This window comes from Sycon ciliatum, chromosome 3 (genome assembly GCF_964019385.1).
Source record: "Sycon ciliatum chromosome 3, ocSycCili1.1, whole genome shotgun sequence".
Lineage (NCBI taxonomy): Eukaryota > Metazoa > Porifera > Calcarea > Leucosolenida > Sycettidae > Sycon > Sycon ciliatum.
The window spans coordinates 5,079,382-5,099,381 of record NC_088645.1 but is presented as its reverse complement, the minus strand read 5'-3'; the positions used below and the strand labels follow the sequence as shown (position 1 = coordinate 5,099,381).

Here is a 20,000-nt window from a genome sequence, read left to right as displayed (position 1 = left end):
GCCGCCTGCATACATTGGGTCCACGAGAGAAAGTCCTCCGTGACCGCAATGAGTTTTTGACAACCTGCACTAGATTTGCTATAGAGGCCTAAGTCATCAGCAAAAGCTGTTTGGGACACTTGCAAAGGGGCAGATTTAAAATCATAGGAGAGGCAACTTAATTCAGGGGCTGCAAGTGAGTCCAGCAGAAGCTGGAAACAAATATTGAAAAGGACCGGGGACAAGGGGCACCCCTGGAAAACACCAATGTTGTAATTAAAGGTGGGGGTGTGTGGTTGTACGACGAAAGCGCAAAGACTGTCGTAGTAGGAAAAAATTAATTTCCTGAATTGCAAAGGAAGGCTGTAGTGGGTTAGAGCATACTGTATCAGATTGTGGCGCACTGAACCAAATGCATTCTTCAAATCTATCCACGCAATGCAAATTTGGCGTTTTGCCGTCTTTGCATCACGCATCGCCTCATAACAAAGTGATGTATGCTCTAAGCACCCAGCCTTTGCAGGCATAAATCCTTTCTGGTTGTCACCATCGAAGAACTTATTGCCTAGCATATGTTTCAAGAGGCGCTTTGCAACTAAGGTGAAAAAGATCTTCCCGGACGTGTTCGCTAGAGCAATCGGTCGGAATTTCGAAGGATCATCAGACACCTCCCCCTTGGCCAGGAGTGTGATACACGCTACCTGCCACTGCCTTGGAATGATCTTGCTCTCCCAAACCCGCCCAAAGATGGTGAAAAGAATGGATTGAAGGGAGGGACAAAGCTTCCAAACTATGTAAGGTATCTTGTCAGGACCCGGTGCAGAGGTGTTGCGACACTTCTTCAAAACATTCTGAAATTCAGTCCATGTAGGGGTCCCCTCATCGACTGGGTGGGTGCAAACCCGGGGCTTCCCTGCACTGGGGCAGGATTCGTACGAAGTGGCACGATCCTGGTCTGCATATGTGTGTTGGAAGTACTCAAAGCAGGTAGTGTCAGAGAAAGTGGGTTTGACATGGTTGGTTGGTTGAAACAATTTCTTTCCGAAGGCATATGGGTCCTTGAGAAAGGCATCCTGGTCCCTCTTGTTCCGGGATCGATTGTCGTACATCTTTTGTTGTTTCAAAAGACGCTTGATTTGTTTTCCAATTGAAAAATACTCATTTCTGAGCGCTGCAGGTACTTCGTCCGGGTTTTTGATCTTACGAAATTGGCGCTTTAAATCACGCCTGTGAGCCCGGAGTTTTTCCACTGCACGGTTTTTATTTGCATTCTTGTGTTTTGGTGGAGGTGGTGGTGGTTTCTGGTCGAAAAACCAGTGAATGAAGTTCTCTAGTTTGTCCAGAGTCTCTTCGATGTTAGTGTTTTTGAGGTATGAGGTTGGGAAATGTTGAGTGAGATGGATCTTCAACTGAGCGTTTATTGTGTGCCATGCCTTGGTGTTTTTGGCTGACGGTAGCAGCAGGGACTGCCGGACTTCTACCTTGTCCATGTCCCGTTGATTCAGGACATGAAGTAAAGACTCATTATGACAGGGAGTGGATTCGTGCGGGATTGTTCGCAATTCATCTCCAGGAGTCATTGTCTGACCTACAGATGGGCTGAAGTGCATTGAATCAATCATGGAAGTCGTCCGACCATCCCCGCTACTGCCGTCTGCTTTGGCTGAGGTGGTTGAAAGTGATTTGTAGACCGGGCAGGTCTGTAGATGTCGTGGCAAGTTTTGTTTCCATTTGAGTTTTCTCAAACAGTGTGGACATGTTGTTTCCCGGTCTGATGGTGTAATGGTTGGTGTACTTGCCTCTAAAGTCATTGGAGTCTCGTGTGGTGGTGATGCAGAGACTGCTGACACAGCTCCAGCCTGCGATGCAGCCAATGTTTTGCATTTGTTAGTCCGCATATGTCGTGCAAGGTTATGTTCTTGTTTGATGGTGGTGTGACATTTCGGACATGTATGATGTTCACCTGTGTCATGCCGTGTACTGGAGTGCTTCCGCTGGCTTGAGGTCAAACCCAACGGATCGTCATATGGCGCAGCAGAATCGTCCAGGGACACAGAGTGTTCGTGTGGTGCGTGCGTAGTGTCTAGGGCTTCATCCTCCTCCCCCTTTCGGAGCCCATGGGTGGCATTTTTCCTATTTGAACTTGAAGCAATTTAAAAGACTCAGGAGAGAGCTAATCTCAAAAGCCTGTGAAAACGCCGAGGCGTAATTTTTGGAACTGGAGTAAGTTACATTTATAAAGACAGGTAAGTCTAACAAATGAGGACTGAGACCTCTACAACAGGGTTTTTACGCCTGAAAGCAGGTGCATGATTTAACAAGCAGGTTGTCAGTCTAGATTTTATGCGCAGATGGAGAAAAAGCGCAGAATTTTTGTAATGAGATGAAAAGCAGAAATAATAAGAAATAATAAGAAAAGATGAAATGAAAGCCTGCTCACAACCCCGCCCAGCCTTGCGAACTGGGTATGGTGGATTAAGAACCCGGTTCAACGCTCGAGCAAGCGCTCTCCACTCAAGGTGTTCACAGCAACTGATAGGAACTCATATGGGGAAATTATAGAAAAGAAATAATAAGATAAAGAGAATAAATTTCAACGCACCTCAATAAACGGAGCCCCACATACAGTACCTCAGAAAAGTGGATCTTCCGACCAGTGTTTTTGTTGACGCCGCAACCAGATGATGTAGCTGCTTCGCAGAGACGTCTTACTGCACAAATTACAAATAAATTTTATTCTTCGATTAGAAAATCCAAGCGCTTTCAGAGCCCTCCGAAGAGAGTCCGGGATGAAACCACGCACACCTACCTCAACCGAAAAAGAAACGACCTGCCACCCGTTTGCTCGGCATTGATCGGCCAGATCCGCATACCGCCTGTCCTTCCGCGAGTTACTGACACTGAATCTGTCCTCAGCACAAACTGTCAACTCCATCCAGAATACAATCCTACGACTCGTAGAGTACAGAACTATATCTGGTCTTAGGGTGGTAAGTGCAACACAGCTAGGGAAAGAAATCTTTGCACTAACTGAGTCGACAAGAAGTTTCCAGTCTGAGGCCGCTGACAGGAGATCAGTCGTAACCAACTTTCGTCTGGGCTGAACGCGAACTGGCTTCTCTCCCGCCTTGCAAAACGAGATGAAGTCAAGCTCATTTGAATTTTCGGTCTGTACGGTGTTTGCAGCAGTGCGGATTCGAATCTCCTCACGCATGTTCCTGACGATGACCCCGAGTACGTTGTCGTGCCTCCAGGTGTAACGTCCCTGGTCCAGCGCTACGCGACAAGCGCCAAGCACGTGGCGCGTAGTACAGGCCCAGGTACGGCACAAACTACAGTACGGATCCACTACGGTGTTTCCCCAACGGCGTAGGTTCGTCGGAGAAGGTAGCACGTCGAGGGTTGATGCGAGAAGAAATTTCAAATCCTTACCAGTACCACCGTACAAAAGGGATTTCCACGAGAGGTCCTGCCACATCACCGATGTCCACTCCAACCACTTGCCTTGCACCTGAAGAGTCTTCAGCCTCAAAATCTGCTCCTGCGCGTTGATCTCCTCAAATGTTTGAAGGAGATCCTTCCTCGGGGGTTTGGAATGCTGCTTCGGAGCACGAGCACCCAACCCTGCACGATGACTTGAAGATGACGGTGGACGAAGAGTCCCTGAACCTACTGATGCCTCTGCACACTCCAGCTCTATTGTCGCCGCATATCGCTTTGTCAGCTTCGCATCCTTACTCCGACGCAGAGTGTACAGCGCCCTCATGCGCGCGTCCCCACTCGATCGAAGAATGTGCCATTTGATGGACTGGCACTTTTTCCACACCGTAGGAAGGTAGTGGAGGCGTAAGCCAAAGCGTTTGCGACTGCCAATAAAAAGAATGGCAGAGTTTGCGCATCGAGGTAGGCCTGACCATTTCTTCAGAAATGGTAAACACATAAAGTGCAGTTCACGTACAAAACCTTGTGTGAGTTCAAGAACCTGGAAAGACCAAGAAAGCTTGGGCACTACAAGATGGTGGTAAAGCCATAGCTTGTGGTGGTCTTGAAGCCAAGAGCCATCTACTTTTTGCATGAGAGATACAGTGAGTTGACGGATGTCTTCCCGCTGGGTCTGCTCAGAGCAATCAGCATGCAGCCTTCGCCCCAGGAACTTGAACTCTGCAGTGTCAATGAAAGCGATCTTCCTCCCTGACATTGTCAGGCAGGGATCGTAAGGTTTGTACCGGCCATCTACAAGCTTTGCTGCACTGCTTTTGCATTTGTGCGGCGCCGCCTGCATACATTGGGTCCACGAGAGAAAGTCCTCCGTGACCGCAATGAGTTTTTGACAACCTGCACTAGATTTGCTATAGAGGCCTAAGTCATCAGCAAAAGCTGTTTGGGACACTTGCAAAGGGGCAGATTTAAAATCATAGGAGAGGCAACTTAATTCAGGGGCTGCAAGTGAGTCCAGCAGAAGCTGGAAACAAATATTGAAAAGGACCGGGGACAAGGGGCACCCCTGGAAAACACCAATGTTGTAATTAAAGGTGGGGGTGTGTGGTTGTACGACGAAAGCGCAAAGACTGTCGTAGTAGGAAAAAATTAATTTCCTGAATTGCAAAGGAAGGCTGTAGTGGGTTAGAGCATACTGTATCAGATTGTGGCGCACTGAACCAAATGCATTCTTCAAATCTATCCACGCAATGCAAATTTGGCGTTTTGCCGTCTTTGCATCACGCATCGCCTCATAACAAAGTGATGTATGCTCTAAGCACCCAGCCTTTGCAGGCATAAATCCTTTCTGGTTGTCACCATCGAAGAACTTATTGCCTAGCATATGTTTCAAGAGGCGCTTTGCAACTAAGGTGAAAAAGATCTTCCCGGACGTGTTCGCTAGAGCAATCGGTCGGAATTTCGAAGGATCATCAGACACCTCCCCCTTGGCCAGGAGTGTGATACACGCTACCTGCCACTGCCTTGGAATGATCTTGCTCTCCCAAACCCGCCCAAAGATGGTGAAAAGAATGGATTGAAGGGAGGGACAAAGCTTCCAAACTATGTAAGGTATCTTGTCAGGACCCGGTGCAGAGGTGTTGCGACACTTCTTCAAAACATTCTGAAATTCAGTCCATGTAGGGGTCCCCTCATCGACTGGGTGGGTGCAAACCCGGGGCTTCCCTGCACTGGGGCAGGATTCGTACGAAGTGGCACGATCCTGGTCTGCATATGTGTGTTGGAAGTACTCAAAGCAGGTAGTGTCAGAGAAAGTGGGTTTGACATGGTTGGTTGGTTGAAACAATTTCTTTCCGAAGGCATATGGGTCCTTGAGAAAGGCATCCTGGTCCCTCTTGTTCCGGGATCGATTGTCGTACATCTTTTGTTGTTTCAAAAGACGCTTGATTTGTTTTCCAATTGAAAAATACTCATTTCTGAGCGCTGCAGGTACTTCGTCCGGGTTTTTGATCTTACGAAATTGGCGCTTTAAATCACGCCTGTGAGCCCGGAGTTTTTCCACTGCACGGTTTTTATTTGCATTCTTGTGTTTTGGTGGAGGTGGTGGTGGTTTCTGGTCGAAAAACCAGTGAATGAAGTTCTCTAGTTTGTCCAGAGTCTCTTCGATGTTAGTGTTTTTGAGGTATGAGGTTGGGAAATGTTGAGTGAGATGGATCTTCAACTGAGCGTTTATTGTGTGCCATGCCTTGGTGTTTTTGGCTGACGGTAGCAGCAGGGACTGCCGGACTTCTACCTTGTCCATGTCCCGTTGATTCAGGACATGAAGTAAAGACTCATTATGACAGGGAGTGGATTCGTGCGGGATTGTTCGCAATTCATCTCCAGGAGTCATTGTCTGACCTACAGATGGGCTGAAGTGCATTGAATCAATCATGGAAGTCGTCCGACCATCCCCGCTACTGCCGTCTGCTTTGGCTGAGGTGGTTGAAAGTGATTTGTAGACCGGGCAGGTCTGTAGATGTCGTGGCAAGTTTTGTTTCCATTTGAGTTTTCTCAAACAGTGTGGACATGTTGTTTCCCGGTCTGATGGTGTAATGGTTGGTGTACTTGCCTCTAAAGTCATTGGAGTCTCGTGTGGTGGTGATGCAGAGACTGCTGACACAGCTCCAGCCTGCGATGCAGCCAATGTTTTGCATTTGTTAGTCCGCATATGTCGTGCAAGGTTATGTTCTTGTTTGATGGTGGTGTGACATTTCGGACATGTATGATGTTCACCTGTGTCATGCCGTGTACTGGAGTGCTTCCGCTGGCTTGAGGTCAAACCCAACGGATCGTCATATGGCGCAGCAGAATCGTCCAGGGACACAGAGTGTTCGTGTGGTGCGTGCGTAGTGTCTAGGGCTTCATCCTCCTCCCCCTTTCGGAGCCCATGGGTGGCATTTTTCCTATTTGAACTTGAAGCAATTTAAAAGACTCAGGAGAGAGCTAATCTCAAAAGCCTGTGAAAACGCCGAGGCGTAATTTTTTGGAACTGGAGTAAGTTACATTTATAAAGACAGGTAAGTCTAACAAATGAGGACTGAGACCTCTACAACAGGGTTTTTACGCCTGAAAGCAGGTGCATGATTTAACAAGCAGGTTGTCAGTCTAGATTTTATGCGCAGATGGAGAAAAAGCGCAGAATTTTTGTAATGAGATGAAAAGCAGAAATAATAAGAAATAATAAGAAAAGATGAAATGAAAGCCTGCTCACAACCCCGCCCAGCCTTGCGAACTGGGTATGGTGGATTAAGAACCCGGTTCAACGCTCGAGCAAGCGCTCTCCACTCAAGGTGTTCACAGCAACTGATAGGAACTCATATGGGGAAATTATAGAAAAGAAATAATAAGATAAAGAGAATAAATTTCAACGCACCTCAATAAACGGAGCCCCACATACAGTACCTCAGAAAAGTGGATCTTCCGACCAGTGTTTTTGTTGACGCCGCAACCAGATGATGTAGCTGCTTCGCAGAGACGTCTTACTGCACAAATTACAAATAAATTTTATTCTTCGATTAGAAAATCCAAGCGCTTTCAGAGCCCTCCGAAGAGAGTCCGGGATGAAACCACGCACACCTACCTCAACCGAAAAAGAAACGACCTGCCACCCGTTTGCTCGGCATTGATCGGCCAGATCCGCATACCGCCTGTCCTTCCGCGAGTTACTGACACTGAATCTGTCCTCAGCACAAACTGTCAACTCCATCCAGAATACAATCCTACGACTTGTAGAGTACAGAACTATATCTGGTCTTAGGGTGGTAAGTGCAACACAGCTAGGGAAAGAAATCTTTGCACTAACTGAGTCGACAAGAAGTTTCCAGTCTGAGGCCGCTGACAGGAGATCAGTCGTAACCAACTTTCGTCTGGGCTGAACGCGAACTGGCTTCTCTCCCGCCTTGCAAAACGAGATGAAGTCAAGCTCATTTGAATTTTCGGTTTGTACGGTGTTTGCAGCAGTGCGGATTCGAATCTCCTCACGCATGTTCCTGACGATGACCCCGAGTACGTTGTCGTGCCTCCAGCAGGTGTAACGTCCCTGGTCCAGCGCTACGCGACAAGCGCCAAGCACGTGGCGCGTAGTACAGGCCCAGGTACGGCACAAACTACAGTACGGATCCACTACGGTGTTTCCCCAACGGCGTAGGTTCGTCGGAGAAGGTAGCACGTCGAGGGTTGATGCGAGAAGAAATTTCAAATCCTTACCAGTACGAGGTGAATAGCAATTTCTGGACATGAAAATAAAATAGAGCCCCACAGGCTGTGTGTTTTACATTTTTCATATCTTTTTGTATCTATTGTATGGCCTAATCCTTCATCTTTCCAAATATGTGACAATTGCTCGTGCTGTGATCCCAGAGACTTTATAGCAGGACGTTTTCGACAGGCCAATTTTTTGGCCTAAATTTCAGTGTATGGAATTCTGGACATGAAAGTAAAATAGCGTCAATAGGCATCCTATACTGCACCATTTTTGTAATTTTTTCTATTGGTGGACTGCAGTTGGCCTCTTCACACTTCCAGCCAACAGGTCCAACACTATACAGCGTCTGAAGTGGAGTGCACATGGGGAAGCCAACGATTCGTCCATTACTTTTTATTTTACTCAAAATTCAAAATTCTCATGCGATATAGTACCACAAAACTCGTTGAAATGCCTCACAAGCAAAGGCTATCAACAAGGCATCGACACGAGGAGAAACTACAACAACCCAGCTGTCAACTACGGCAAGAAAAAACTTCATCAACCTGACTGACTTGACTCTACACGCGACGAAAAATTGTTTTACTCGAAATGTCCAGAAATGTACAATGTCCAGAAATAGCAATTCACCTCGTACCACCGTACAAAAGGGATTTCCACGAGAGGTCCTGCCACATCACCGATGTCCACTCCAACCACTTGCCTTGCACCTGAAGAGTCTTCAGCCTCAAAATCTGCTCCTGCGCGTTGATCTCCTCAAATGTTTGAAGGAGATCCTTCCTCGGGGGTTTGGAATGCTGCTTCGGAGCACGAGCACCCAACCCTGCACGATGACTTGAAGATGACGGTGGACGGAGAGTCCCTGAACCTACTGATGCCTCTGCACACTCCAGCTCTATTGTCGCCGCATATCGCTTTGTCAGCTTCGCATCCTTACTCCGACGCAGAGTGTACAGCGCCCTCATGCGCGCGTCCCCGAGAGAGAGAGAGAGAGAGAGAGAGAGAGAGAGAGAGAGAGAGAGAGAGAGAGAGAGAGAGAGAGAGAGAGAGAGAGAGAGAGAGAGAGAGAGAGAGAGAGAGAGAGAGAGAGAGAGAGAGTAAGTTACATTTATAAAGACAGGTAAGTCTAACAAATGAGGACTGAGACCTCTACAACAGGGTTTTTACGCCTGAAAGCAGGTGCATGATTTAAAGGGGAAGTTAAGGCAAAAATTAAAATTTCACCAGTTGTAGTCTTCGGGGTGCTGAGTCGAATGGTCGTGGTCCGAGGAAGCTGAGACGCTCCCTTCCTACTTGAATCCCAATCGAACTCGCGCACTTCCACCGAAACTGGGTGACTGCGCCCTACGAGATGGGGATTTGTATGCAAAATGTCACTAAAAGCGCCATTTCGTTCTTATAAAAGCACGGATGACCGCGATTGGCCCATATGTTGTAGTCTTTTGGACGCTGAGTCGACTGGTTTTGGTCCGAAAAGGCTGCGATGCAGCGTTCCGCCTTTATTCCCAATCGAACATGGTTGAACAAGTGGTCACGTGCTCCTGCGTACGCCAGTCACCTGGTCACCGTGCCTGCAGGGTACAACTTACTAGCCTGTTTGACCTTTTTTGGGTGCAGTCCTGTCACTCGAGTTGAACTCGAGTTGAACCTTGGTGTGAAAGTTGTCACCTGCTGGCGTGGTGACCAGGTGATTTGGGCACCCAGGAGCACGTGACCACTTGTTCAACCATGTTCGATTGGGAATAAAGGAGGAACGCTGCATCGCAGCCTTTTCGGACCAAAACCAGTCGACTCAGCGTCCAAAAGACTACAACATATGGGCCAATCGCGGTCATCCGTGCTTTTATAAGAACGAAATGGCGCTTTTAGTGACATTTTGCATACAAATCCCCATCTCGTAGGGCGCAGTCACCCAGTTTCGGTGGAAGTGCGCGAGTTCGATTGGGATTCAAGTAGGAAGGGAGCGTCTCAGCTTCCTCGGACCACGACCATTCGACTCAGCACCCCGAAGACTACAACTGGTGAAATTTTATTTTTTGCCTTAACTTCCCCTTTAACAAGCAGGTTGTCAGTCTAGATTTTATGCGCAGATGGAGAAAAAGCGCAGAATTTTTGTAATGAGATGAAAAGCAGAAATAATAAGAAATAATAAGAAAAGATGAAATGAAAGCCTGCTCACAACCCCGCCCAGCCTTGCGAACTGGGTATGGTGGATTAAGAACCCGGTTCAACGCTCGAGCAAGCGCTCTCCACTCAAGGTGTTCACAGCAACTGATAGGAACTCATATGGGGAAATTATAGAAAAGAAATAATAAGATAAAGAGAATAAATTTCAACGCACCTCAATAAACGGAGCCCCACATACAGTACCTCAGAAAAGTGGATCTTCCGACCAGTGTTTTTGTTGACGCCGCAACCAGATGATGTAGCTGCTTCGCAGAGACGTCTTACTGCACAAATTACAAATAAATTTTATTCTTCGATTAGAAAATCCAAGCGCTTTCAGAGCCCTCCGAAGAGAGTCCGGGATGAAACCACGCACACCTACCTCAACCGAAAAAGAAACGACCTGCCACCCGTTTGCTCGGCATTGATCGGCCAGATCCGCATACCGCCTGTCCTTCCGCGAGTTACTGACACTGAATCTGTCCTCAGCACAAACTGTCAACTCCATCCAGAATACAATCCTACGACTCGTAGAGTACAGAACTATATCTGGTCTTAGGGTGGTAAGTGCAACACAGCTAGGGAAAGAAATCTTTGCACTAACTGAGTCGACAAGAAGTTTCCAGTCTGAGGCCGCTGACAGGAGATCAGTCGTAACCAACTTTCGTCTGGGCTGAACGCGAACTGGCTTCTCTCCCGCCTTGCAAAACGAGATGAAGTCAAGCTCATTTGAATTTTCGGTTTGTACGGTGTTTGCAGCAGTGCGGATTCGAATCTCCTCACGCATGTTCCTGACGATGACCCCGAGTACGTTGTCGTGCCTCCAGGTGTAACGTCCCTGGTCCAGCGCTACGCGACAAGCGCCAAGCACGTGGCGCGTAGTACAGGCCCAGGTACGGCACAAACTACAGTACGGATCCACTACGGTGTTTCCCCAACGGCGTAGGTTCGTCGGAGAAGGTACAGTCAGACCTCGCTTAACCGCACACATCTGTTTTCCACAAAAATATCCGGATAGGCGAGGTAACCGGATAACTGAACGCACATACTGTACATGCATGTGGCATGTCAAAAGCAGTGACATCATACATACATGTACATGTAGACAGGTCCTATGCAGTACAACTAGCATTATGTAAAACAAGCGAGAAAATGACAAGTGCATGCAACTGAGTGCTGTCCGCACACACCCAGCAGGTCAAGGACCTCATTTGCTTGTACAACTCCTTGATACTAGCTTCTGCAAGCGCTAGCCAGCCACATGCAACCGGATACGACGAAGCATTTTGTACACATTTTAACCAGTTTGTACACAAAATCATGCACCGGTATGCGGATCGCGAGGTCCGGTTATGTTGTATGCATAACATATGCTGCACATCGGTAACCAGCGATTTTCTTCCGGATGGCGAGGGATCCGGATAAACGAGGACCGGATAAACGAGGTCTGACTGTAGCACGTCGAGGGTTGATGCGAGAAGAAATTTCAAATCCTTACCAGTACCACCGTACAAAAGGGATTTCCACGAGAGGTCCTGCCACATCACCGATGTCCACTCCAACCACTTGCCTTGCACCTGAAGAGTCTTCAGCCTCAAAATCTGCTCCTGCGCGTTGATCTCCTCAAATGTTTGAAGGAGATCCTTCCTCGGGGGTTTGGAATGCTGCTTCGGAGCAGGAGCACCCAACCCTGCACGATGACTTGAAGATGACGGTGGACGGAGAGTCCCTGAACCTACTGATGCCTCTGCACACTCCAGCTCTATTGTCGCCGCATATCGCTTTGTCAGCTTCGCATCCTTACTCCGACGCAGAGTGTACAGCGCCCTCATGCGCGCGTCCCCACTCGATCGAAGAATGTGCCATTTGATGGACTGGCACTTTTTCCACACCGTAGGAAGGTAGTGGAGGCGTAAGCCAAAGCGTTTGCGACTGCCAATAAAAAGAATGGCAGAGTTTGCGCATCGAGGTAGGCCTGACCATTTCTTCAGAAATGGTAAACACATAAAGTGCAGTTCACGTACAAAACCTTGTGTGAGTTCAAGAACCTGGAAAGACCAAGAAAGCTTGGGCACTACAAGATGGTGGTAAAGCCATAGCTTGTGGTGGTCTTGAAGCCAAGAGCCATCTACTTTTTGCATGAGAGATACAGTGAGTTGACGGATGTCTTCCCGCTGGGTCTGCTCAGAGCAATCAGCATGCAGCCTTCGCCCCAGGAACTTGAACTCTGCAGTGTCAATGAAAGCGATCTTCCTCCCTGACATTGTCAGGCAGGGATCGTAAGGTTTGTACCGGCCATCTACAAGCTTTGCTGCACTGCTTTTGCATTTGTGCGGCGCCGCCTGCATACATTGGGTCCACGAGAGAAAGTCCTCCGTGACCGCAATGAGTTTTTGACAACCTGCACTAGATTTGCTATAGAGGCCTAAGTCATCAGCAAAAGCTGTTTGGGACACTTGCAAAGGGGCAGATTTAAAATCATAGGAGAGGCAACTTAATTCAGGGGCTGCAAGTGAGTCCAGCAGAAGCTGGAAACAAATATTGAAAAGGACCGGGGACAAGGGGCACCCCTGGAAAACACCAATGTTGTAATTAAAGGTGGGTGTGTGTGGTTGTACGACGAAAGCGCAAAGACTGTCGTAGTAGGAAAAAATTAATTTCCTGAATTGCAAAGGAAGGCTGTAGTGGGTTAGAGCATACTGTATCAGATTGTGGCGCACTGAACCAAATGCATTCTTCAAATCTATCCACGCAATGCAAATTTGGCGTTTTGCCGTCTTTGCATCACGCATCGCCTCATAACAAAGTGATGTATGCTCTAAGCACCCAGCCTTTGCAGGCATAAATCCTTTCTGGTTGTCACCATCGAAGAACTTATTGCCTAGCATATGTTTCAAGAGGCGCTTTGCAACTAAGGTGAAAAAGATCTTCCCGGACGTGTTCGCTAGAGCAATCGGTCGGAATTTCGAAGGATCATCAGACACCTCCCCCTTGGCCAGGAGTGTGATACACGCTACCTGCCACTGCCTTGGAATGATCTTGCTCTCCCAAACCCGCCCAAAGATGGTGAAAAGAATGGATTGAAGGGAGGGACAAAGCTTCCAAACTATGTAAGGTATCTTGTCAGGACCCGGTGCAGAGGTGTTGCGACACTTCTTCAAAACATTCTGAAATTCAGTCCATGTAGGGGTCCCCTCATCGACTGGGTGGGTGCAATCCCGGGGCTTCCCTGCACTGGGGCAGGATTCGTACGAAGTGGCACGATCCTGGTCTGCATATGTGTGTTGGAAGTACTCAAAGCAGGTAGTGTCAGAGAAAGTGGGTTTGACATGGTTGGTTGGTTGAAACAATTTCTTTCCGAAGGCATATGGGTCCTTGAGAAAGGCATCCTGGTCCCTCTTGTTCCGGGATCGATCGTCGTACATCTTTTGTTGTTTCAAAAGACGCTTGATTTGTTTTCCAATTGAAAAATACTCATTTCTGAGCGCTGCAGGTACTTCGTCCGGGTTTTTGATCTTACGAAATTGGCGCTTTAAATCACGCCTGTGAGCCCGGAGTTTTTCCACTGCACGGTTTTTATTTGCATTCTTGTGTTTTGGTGGAGGTGGTGGTGGTTTCTGGTCGAAAAACCAGTGAATGAAGTTCTCTAGTTTGTCCAGAGTCTCTTCGATGTTAGTGTTTTTGAGGTATGAGGTTGGGAAATGTTGAGTGAGATGGATCTTCAACTGAGCGTTTATTGTGTGCCATGCCTTGGTGTTTTTGGCTGACGGTAGCAGTAGGGACTGCCGGACTTCTACCTTGTCCATGTCCCGTTGATTCAGGACATGAAGTAAAGACTCATTATGACAGGGAGTGGATTCGTGCGGGATTGTTCGCAATTCATCTCCAGGAGTCATTGTCTGACCTACAGATGGGCTGAAGTGCATTGAATCAATCATGGAAGTCGTCCGACCATCCCCGCTACTGCCGTCTGCTTTGGCTGAGGTGGTTGAAAGTGATTTGTAGACCGGGCAGGTCTGTAGATGTCGTGGCAAGTTTTGTTTCCATTTGAGTTTTCTCAAACAGTGTGGACATGTTGTTTCCCGGTCTGATGGTGTGATGGTTGGTGTACTTGCCTCTAAAGTCATTGGAGTCTCGTGTGGTGGTGATGCAGAGACTGCTGACACAGCTCCAGCCTGCGATGCAGCCAATGTTTTGCATTTGTTAGTCCGCATATGTCGTGCAAGGTTATGTTCTTGTTTGATGGTGGTGTGACATTTCGGACATGTATGATGTTCACCTGTGTCATGCCGTGTACTGGAGTGCTTCCGCTGGCTTGAGGTCAAACCCAACGGATCGTCATATGGCGCAGCAGAATCGTCCAGGGACACAGAGTGTTCGTGTGGTGCGTGCGTAGTGTCTAGGGCTTCATCCTCCTCCCCCTTTCGGAGCCCATGGGTGGCATTTTTCCTATTTGAACTTGAAGCAATTTAAAAGACTCAGGAGAGCTAATCTCAAAAGCCTGTGAAAACGCCGAGGCGTAATTTTTTGGAACTGGAGTAAGTTACATTTATAAAGACAGGTAAGTCTAACAAATGAGGACTGAGACCTCTACAACAGGGTTTTTACGCCTGAAAGCAGGTGCATGATTTAACAAGCAGGTTGTCAGTCTAGATTTTATGCGCAGATGGAGAAAAAGCGCAGAATTTTTGTAATGAGATGAAAAGCAGAAATAATAAGAAATAATAAGAAAAGATGAAATGAAAGCCTGCTCACAACCCTGCCCAGCCTTGCGAACTGGGTATGGTGGATTAAGAACCCGGTTCAACGCTCGAGCAAGCGCTCTCCACTCAAGGTGTTCACAGCAGCGAGAGAGAGAGAGAGAGAGAGAGAGAGAGAGAGAGAGAGCTAGACCTTCCATATGTGGTTGCTGTGTACAGGTAGTCTAGTCCTTGTACAGGGTCAATTAACTGGAAATGACACCACTTTGTTCTAGTTGTAGTGGTCTCACTGTACAGGTGGTTGCTTTATCAGAGTGGTCGCCTTGGTAGGTGTGTTGCATGTTCTGTTCAACTTAGAGTTAACGTTTTAGTTCAATAACCCTCTGCAGAACCCTGCATGCGCAAGTGTAAATCATCATTCTCCGCTTTTTTATGTCACTACGTGTTCACTCAGTATTGTTGTATTGTGCGTTCATCCAGTGAATTGTCCAACGTCAACATACAGAACCTGCCAAGCGGTGCATTTGACAATATCACTCATGCTACGCACATGTAAGTCCTGATCTTCTCACAAGTCTACAGTACATCTGTGGCCAGTTCCTTGTTGTCTGAAAATGACTTATACCAATAGCAACCTTAGGATGTCCCATGACTGAAATTGTGGTAAATTTACAGTTCATTCTTTGGAAACTGGCACCCTAACTTGTTGGTGTCTCCTGCACATAGTTGTAGATACCCTGAAAACAATATTACATTCTGCATTGTGTGACCCGTGCAATTACTCCTTGCCACATTTGAGGCCACAAAAGTCTAAGAACAGGGAAATAGAAATTCAGCCAGGTTTTGCAAAATTAGAACAGGTATGCCCTGGCAAAATGTATGGAGAAGCAGATCCCAAACCCAGATTTTTGAGATTTAAAGTGGGTTTTTGATCCTCAATTCTTCCCAAATCCGACTTTCAAAAGGCAGCGGGACTGTTTCCGATGAATGGACTGTGGTGATCTTTCGCAGCAAATAAACCTTGAGTGACGCTTGAACTACATGCGAATAGTGTCATGGCAGGGACTCAGCGGAACCGCTAATGGGCACTATGTATACAACGAGATTCGCTAGCTAGCCGCTAGTGCATCGCTCGGCCGCGAATTTGCCAAGGCATCTCCAGGGGCGTCACAGACGGTACGACCACTACGACCATGGTCGTACCACCTTTCGTCCAGGATGGTCCACCCAATTCATCTGAAAAAGCAATAAACAAATTTAAGGATCTTCGGACTTGCACAAAATATCACAGCTTTCATTGCAATGAGCATATTTGGTTCAGACTTGATGCCTAGCAGCTAGCTATTGCCTCCAGGCGGCTATCCATTGCGATAGGCGGTTGGAGTTACGGGTAGAGACAACCATGCAATGGATTCCTCACGGACGCATTCACTGCAAACTTGATGGAAACAGCGCTGGCGGCGATCACTGGGTCCAGAACTAAAATTTTGTCAACGGAATAGGGAAGCGCTTCATTCTTCGAAGTTGAAAAGTGTTTGGACTGCTGCTCGACGGCGGCAGAACATTTTGCAGCTGTTCACCGACACGACCCGCTTCACCAAACGACTTACGATCGTTTCGTTTTCCGAGTTTTCTGAAGCAACAAGCGTCCGCAACGACAGGACGACAAACTAAAGTCCTATTGCCATGAAGACAGAGAAGATTCCGCAAGCTCTTTCTTCTGCTTCCAGTGTTGTAACTCTCCGGTCCACTGGTAAATCTTTCAATCCCACCGAACAAAAAAAAGCATCTTCTTCTCTCTCTAAAACCAAGTATCATTACTTCGCGAGGGCACTAGTGTCCGGGCCAGCCGTGTAGATCAACATAGTGTAGTGTATGTAGCACTCTGATTATGTACTCTTGCCTCTTGGTGCTAGGGTAACCCTCCTTTGCGGCTGTACTACCTTTAGATCGTAGAGTGCTAAAACGTGCACTGTTGGCCGAAAAATCCGAATGTTTTTCTCCCGGAGGACACCCCGGTCGTACCACTCCCACCCACCCTGTGACGCCCCTGATCTCTACCGATGATGTTATAGCATAGTCTCTAATTTTGATAGGAGCAGAAGTTGATCAAAGTTCAAATTTTTTCACGACGTGCCCACGCACAGCATACACGGATGAAGTACATTTCTCTACTCTGGATGCATGCATGCTTAGTGCACATGTATAGTGTTGTAGTAGTACAGTAGTCTGCACGCTGCACACATCCCGTACACACCAGCCCTCATTATGCACGCACACAAACCTTTTATTTGCTTCTTTATACATTGCTCTGGATGGGAAATAAAGGTGTAAGTGTGTGTGTGTGTGTGCGTGTGTGTGTGTGCGTGCGTGTGTGTGTGTGTGTGTGTGTGTGTGTATGTGTGTGTGTGTGTGTGTGTGTGTGCGTGTGTGTGTATATATGTGTGTGTGTGTGTATGTATGTGTGTGTGTGTGTGTGTGTGTAAGTGTGTGTGTGTGTGTGTGTGTGTGTGTGTGTGTGTGTGTGTGTGTGTGTGTGTGTGTGTGTGTGTGTGTGTGTGTGTGTGTGTGTGCGTGTGTGTGTGTGTGTGTATGTGTGTGTGTGTGTGTGTGTGTGTGTGTGTGTATGTGTGTGTGTGTGTGTGTGTGTGTGTGTGTGTGTGTGTGTGTGTGTGTGTGTGTGTGTGTGCGTGCGTGCGTGCGTGCTTGCGTGTGTGTGTGTGTATGTGCATAATGAGGGCTGGTACGGGATGCTTGCACAGTGCAGACTACTGTGCTACTACAACACATATTACACTAATACCTCGGTTATCAAGACCCCAAAGTTACGGGCACTGCGGGTCTACCGGGCTGCCTTTGGGCGAGTTTCAGTGGAAATATTACTACTCTTTTGTCACACTTTTTGTGGAAATAGTGACGCCACGTACCCATATCTATGGCCTTTCTCTGTCAACACGTATGTGATTCAGAGTTCTGGACATTTCAATGTTACATGCAGTGCCCGGTCCTGGACCGCCCGGATAAACGGGGTATGAGGACGCATGCTCTGCATAGGGATGTCGCAAAAAAACTTAAAAGATAACGAATTACGTGTTACGGTCATAGCTCATTGCAGGTGTCGCAAGTCTCATGTCGCGTCGCAAAAACACGATGTTGTGAATGGGCCTTTACAACATAGTAGTTTTTTTTGCCATTGTTGACACTTTTATTGTTCAACAATTTATTCGGTCTTACAGAGTCAGACCATCAACTAGATCAATGCGTGTGGAAGAAAGGTATTTAGAAAGTGCATGTTTGCACCAATGTCAATGGTATGTGTGCTCTTATGTGTGTGTGTGTGTTCAGCTACTTGGACGGGAACAGCATAGGAAGCCTGCCCGGTGATATTTTTGGAAAACTTCCAGCCTTAGAATATTTGTAAGTCAACGTGACGTCAGTGTATCGTCTATTTCATGACCAGTGATTCATCTAGTGGCACCAGCCGTGAAACGGTTTTGAGCCATCTTATTTGCAAGTTATTTGCAAGTTAGAGAAATGCTATAAGCACGAGAGGCAAGCGATGCTTGAAGGAGAGGCTGAGAAGCTTCCTAGTTCTGACCCGAAGGTGGAATGACTTCCTATCCCCTGTCTGGCTCCCCGGCCGGGAATCAAACCCGGGTCGTCCGCGTGACAGGCGGAGATAATTACCACTGTACTATGATATCATGATTTGTCGCAACCCTTCATACTTTAACGCAGTACTTAGGAGAGGATGAAAGAGGCAGGACTGCTGGAAGCACTTTTTAATTGGTCCGGCCGTACCATAGTCACTGAGGCTTTCATACAGTTTGTGTATGATATAGCGTGTACACATGATAATTATAGTGTAACTGAAATGGTATTGCCTTCTCCCCCTGGCCCCTGTCACACAACAGCTCAAACAACTTGGTGGAGTTTCTGACTTCTTATACAAACGGAAAGGGCACAGGAGGAGAAAGACGAAAAGACTAGACAGAAAACGACGACGGGAAAGACTCCCGGGAAAAGACTCCGAGGACCAACAAAGAACAAGCAGTAATAAACCGAGGACAAATCGTGACGACCAATCAGGGACTAATACGTACAGAACACATGACCAAGACCAAGACAACCAGACCACGGACGAATCACACACGACTCTCATTCCCAGACCAAACTAGCACTGCGCATGTACTGCATTCACTTGACAGTCACTCTCACACAGACGGAAGCACATCCTCACACTCTGACAACGCGTACTCCTGCATGCACCACATACCATAAACGTCACACATCACACCATGCTCACGCGTACACCTAGACCATATATGACATCAGACACTGGACTCCACAAGACAAGAACCAAATACAACGACATGCGTAAATCATAGTCGTAACATAAATTCGTTACACAGCCTTCCCCTCCGGCGAGAGTCGACCTCGACTCTCAGAACAAACGACAAAGATCAGAGAAAAGAAACAAGGGGAAACACAACCAAACGATAGGACAACGGAATGCTGTTGCCAGAGATGTGTGATCCGATTTGGAATAGGAAGCCTTCACGGAAGCAGAATCTTGGGAAATCGGCGTCTTGGCCAGTCGGTTGTTGTTGTTGGTGCGCCAAGCAGGGCAAAAAAAAGAAACACAGGTACAGCAGCATCTGATCAGTACAAGGTGAGGACAGCAGGAACAAAACAAACAACTGGTCACCAATACGCAAATAATATTATAGAGAAAAAACCACAGGGATTGAACCTGAAAAAACCACAGGGATTGAACCTGAAAAAACCACAGGGATTGAACCTGAAAAAACCGAGAAAAAAAACTGTCAGGGACCGACTGGGGCGCGCAAGGGCCAACCAGCAACACGCGGAAACCATAACACCCGCAAGGCTAACCGATACAACAAAACACAGGATCCCTGCAGACCACCAGGCAGACCGTGGCTCACCATGATCAGACGCCCACCCAAACGAACTAGAGAAACCCATATGCCGAAACACAATAATTACGAAACCATACGCTCACAAAAAAATTCAACCTGGATCCGAAACGAGAATCCTACAAACCATCACAGGAAACCAAACAGTTACACAACTATCCCCTCGCGCACTGACAGCAAACATACGCACACTGCAAACACCAAACCCTTTACTGGTAGCGACTCACCGGGGAAGGGGCTTGCTTGTAGTGCAGCGCGAGGTTGAACCAGCCTGATGAACGACCAGTTCCGCTTGCCGAAATAAAAATAATAAAGTCGCCACACGTCGACAAAACTGAAAGGAGAAACGAAAGGACCACGGCGAGCATAAACTACTTGTGGAGAAGTAGAATCAGGTTCGAGCCAGTCTCCACGTTGGGCGCCACTGTAACTGAAATGGTATTGCCTTCTCCCCCTGGCCCCTGTCACACAACAGCTCAAACAACTTGGTGGAGTTTCTGACTTCTTATACAAACGGAAAGGGCACAGGAG

The 20,000-nt window shown here is 47.5% G+C and overlaps 3 protein-coding genes across 3 annotated transcripts in view; 1 reads left to right on the top strand and 2 right to left on the bottom strand.

The window, feature by feature from the left end:
- LOC135811248 (uncharacterized) overlaps positions 1 to 1,877 on the bottom strand; it is a 3,939-nt gene extending 2,062 nt beyond the window's left edge. The window contains exon 1 of the mRNA XM_065324445.1: positions 1 to 1,877. This exon is cut by the window's left edge and continues 1,462 nt beyond it. Within this exon, the coding sequence (XP_065180517.1) occupies positions 1 to 1,877 (1,877 nt within the window).
- Positions 1,878 to 2,575: 698 nt separating this feature from the next.
- On the bottom strand, positions 2,576 to 6,127 carry LOC135811249 (uncharacterized). Its single transcript, XM_065324446.1, has 2 exons — positions 2,789 to 6,127; positions 2,576 to 2,690 (listed from the first exon to the last, which is right to left on the bottom strand). Exons 1-2 carry the CDS (start codon positions 6,125 to 6,127, stop codon positions 2,688 to 2,690), a joined length of 3,342 nt encoding a protein of 1,113 aa, XP_065180518.1. The 3' UTR covers positions 2,576 to 2,687.
- An 8,888-nt stretch (positions 6,128 to 15,015) lies between these two features.
- The window catches only part of LOC135812403 (L-selectin-like), a 16,093-nt gene continuing 11,108 nt past the window's right edge, over positions 15,016 to 20,000 (top strand). Inside the window, exons 1-2 of the mRNA XM_065325776.1 lie at positions 15,016 to 15,081; positions 17,875 to 17,946. The gene's annotated coding sequence lies outside the window, so the exon portion shown is untranslated. The remainder of the gene's footprint in view (positions 15,082 to 17,874; positions 17,947 to 20,000) is intronic.